General features: G+C 73.0%; 1 protein-coding gene across 1 annotated transcript in view; it reads right to left on the bottom strand.

Annotated features, from left to right (window-relative positions):
- Positions 1-1,641, bottom strand: part of IRS2 (insulin receptor substrate 2) — a 30,444-nt gene extending 28,803 nt beyond the window's left edge. The window contains 1 exon segment of the mRNA XM_023519192.1: positions 1-1,641. This exon segment is cut by the window's left edge and continues 2,877 nt beyond it. Within this exon segment, the coding sequence (XP_023374960.1) occupies positions 1-1,135 (1,135 nt within the window). The 5' untranslated portion in view covers positions 1,136-1,641.
- Positions 1,642-1,883: the final 242 nt, after the last annotated feature.

Raw genomic sequence — 1,883 nt, 5'->3', positions numbered from 1 at the left:
CCCCGGTCCCCACCGCCGCGCCGCCGTCGCCCTCGCTGGCTGTGCGCACTCGGCATGAGCTGCACTTGGCGGCCGGGGGGGTGGCGGCCAGACTGTCGGTGCGCGAGCGGCGTACCAGGCCTGTCTGACTGGGGGGTAGGTTGACCAGGTGGTGGTGGCGGCGCGCGCCGGGGACACTTATCGGGTGCGTGGCCGACGACCCCGACGACTGGCTCTTACTGCGCGGCCGGAACTCGAAGAGCTCCTTGAGCGCCTTCATGGCCTCCAGGATGGTCTCGTGGATGTTCTGCGCCACCACCGAGTCGTCCGCCTGCATCCACAGCTCTCCGGGGCCGGTGACAGCCGAGCGGCCCACCTCGATGAAAAAGAAGCTGTCCGAGTGGCCGCAGCGGCGGATGTTCATGAGCTGCAGCGTCACCGACGGCTGCTCGCAGTTGAGCTTCACGAAGCCGATGGTGCGCGCGGACAGGCACAGGCGGTACACGCCCGTCAGGTTCTTGCTCTGGCCCAGACCCTTGGGCTTCAGGTTCACCTGCCACACCTCGCGGTAGGCGGCCGTGGCGGGCGCCACTAGCCCGTAGCTGTCATCGGCCCCAGCGGCGCCGGCCGAGCCGCCCAGGGCGCCCGGCAGGGAGGCGCTGCAGGACCCAGAGGTGGCCGAGGAGGCGGGGGGCGCGTCGCCGGCGCTGGCGCGGCCCTCGCTGACCAAGTCGGTGAGCGCGCGGTACCAGCCCTCCTGCTCCTGCTCGTTCTCTGCTGCCACCGCGAAGTACTCGTCCTTGGTGTAGAGGGCGATCAGGTACTTGTGCTTGGCGTCGGCGCGCTTGTTGATGTTCAGGCAGCAGTCTAGCGCGATCACCCGCTTCGGGGCGCCCGCCTTGCTCCGCCACTTCTTCTCGCTCTCGTAGTACTCGAGCCGCGGCGGCTGCGGCGCCGACCCCCCGCCCGCCGTCGCTGTCGCCTCGTCGCTGCCCGCGCCGGGCCCGCGCAGAACGAAGAAGCGCTTGTGGCCGTGCTTCTGCTTGCGCAGGTAGCCGCACTTGCGCACGCTGTGGTTGTTGTTGTTGTTGTTGTTGAGATTGGGGCCGTCTCCGCTCGCCGGCCCGGGGAGCCCGTGCAGCGGCGGGCTGGCCATTGCCGGAGCTTCAGGCCGCGCCGCCCCGGCCCGGCGTGGAAGGGCTGGGGCGAGGGGCGGAGGGGGCGCGGGCGGGGGCGGCTCCCTCCCACCCTTTCGCCCGGCCGCCCGCCCGAGCACGCGTCCCTCGGGCCCAGGAGGTGGGGAAGGTCCGGGGAGGCCCGCGAGGGCCAGCACCGCTCGGTGGCGCAGAGCCCTCCGCGCTCCGGGGTTCCCGAGGATGCCCGGCGCTGGCGGTGGCCGCCCCCCGGCCCGGCTGCCCGCGGCCGCTGTCTCCCGGGGCTCTCGGGCGGCGCCTGGGGACCCGCTGGCTGGGCCGAGAGTCGGGGTCTTGGAGCCGCGGGGCCGAGCCTAAAGCGCGCGCGGCCGCACCGACGCTGTTGCGGTGCCGCGCTCCGGGGAGCCGGGGTGCGCCCGGGCTTTCAGGGTCCGCGATGCCGCTGGGGCTGCTGCTGCTACTGCTGCCAACGGCGACCCGGGCTCGTCGCGGTCCCCGCCGCACAGTGAGTAACACATCGCGCACCGAGTGACTGAACTAAGAAGAGCAAAACAACATGTGACTCGGCGTTACGCAGGCACACACGGCGCGGCTGCCCCGCCCCGCCGCCCGCATTGGCGCCGCGCCCCCGGACGGACGGCGCTCATAGCCAATAGACGTGGGGTTCGGTGGGGGGCGGGCTGCGCGCCCCCGCCCCGCCCCCCTTTCTCCCGGGGCCGTGTTTCCCGCCGTCCCCTCCCCCTCCCGCAG

The sequence above is a fragment of the Otolemur garnettii genome, unplaced genomic scaffold, assembly GCF_000181295.1.
Source record: "Otolemur garnettii isolate 467f Iridium unplaced genomic scaffold, OtoGar3 scaffold00161, whole genome shotgun sequence".
Taxonomy (NCBI): domain Eukaryota; kingdom Metazoa; phylum Chordata; class Mammalia; order Primates; family Galagidae; genus Otolemur; species Otolemur garnettii.
Note: the sequence above shows the minus strand (reverse complement) of the source record. Positions and strands in the feature narration are given on the sequence as shown.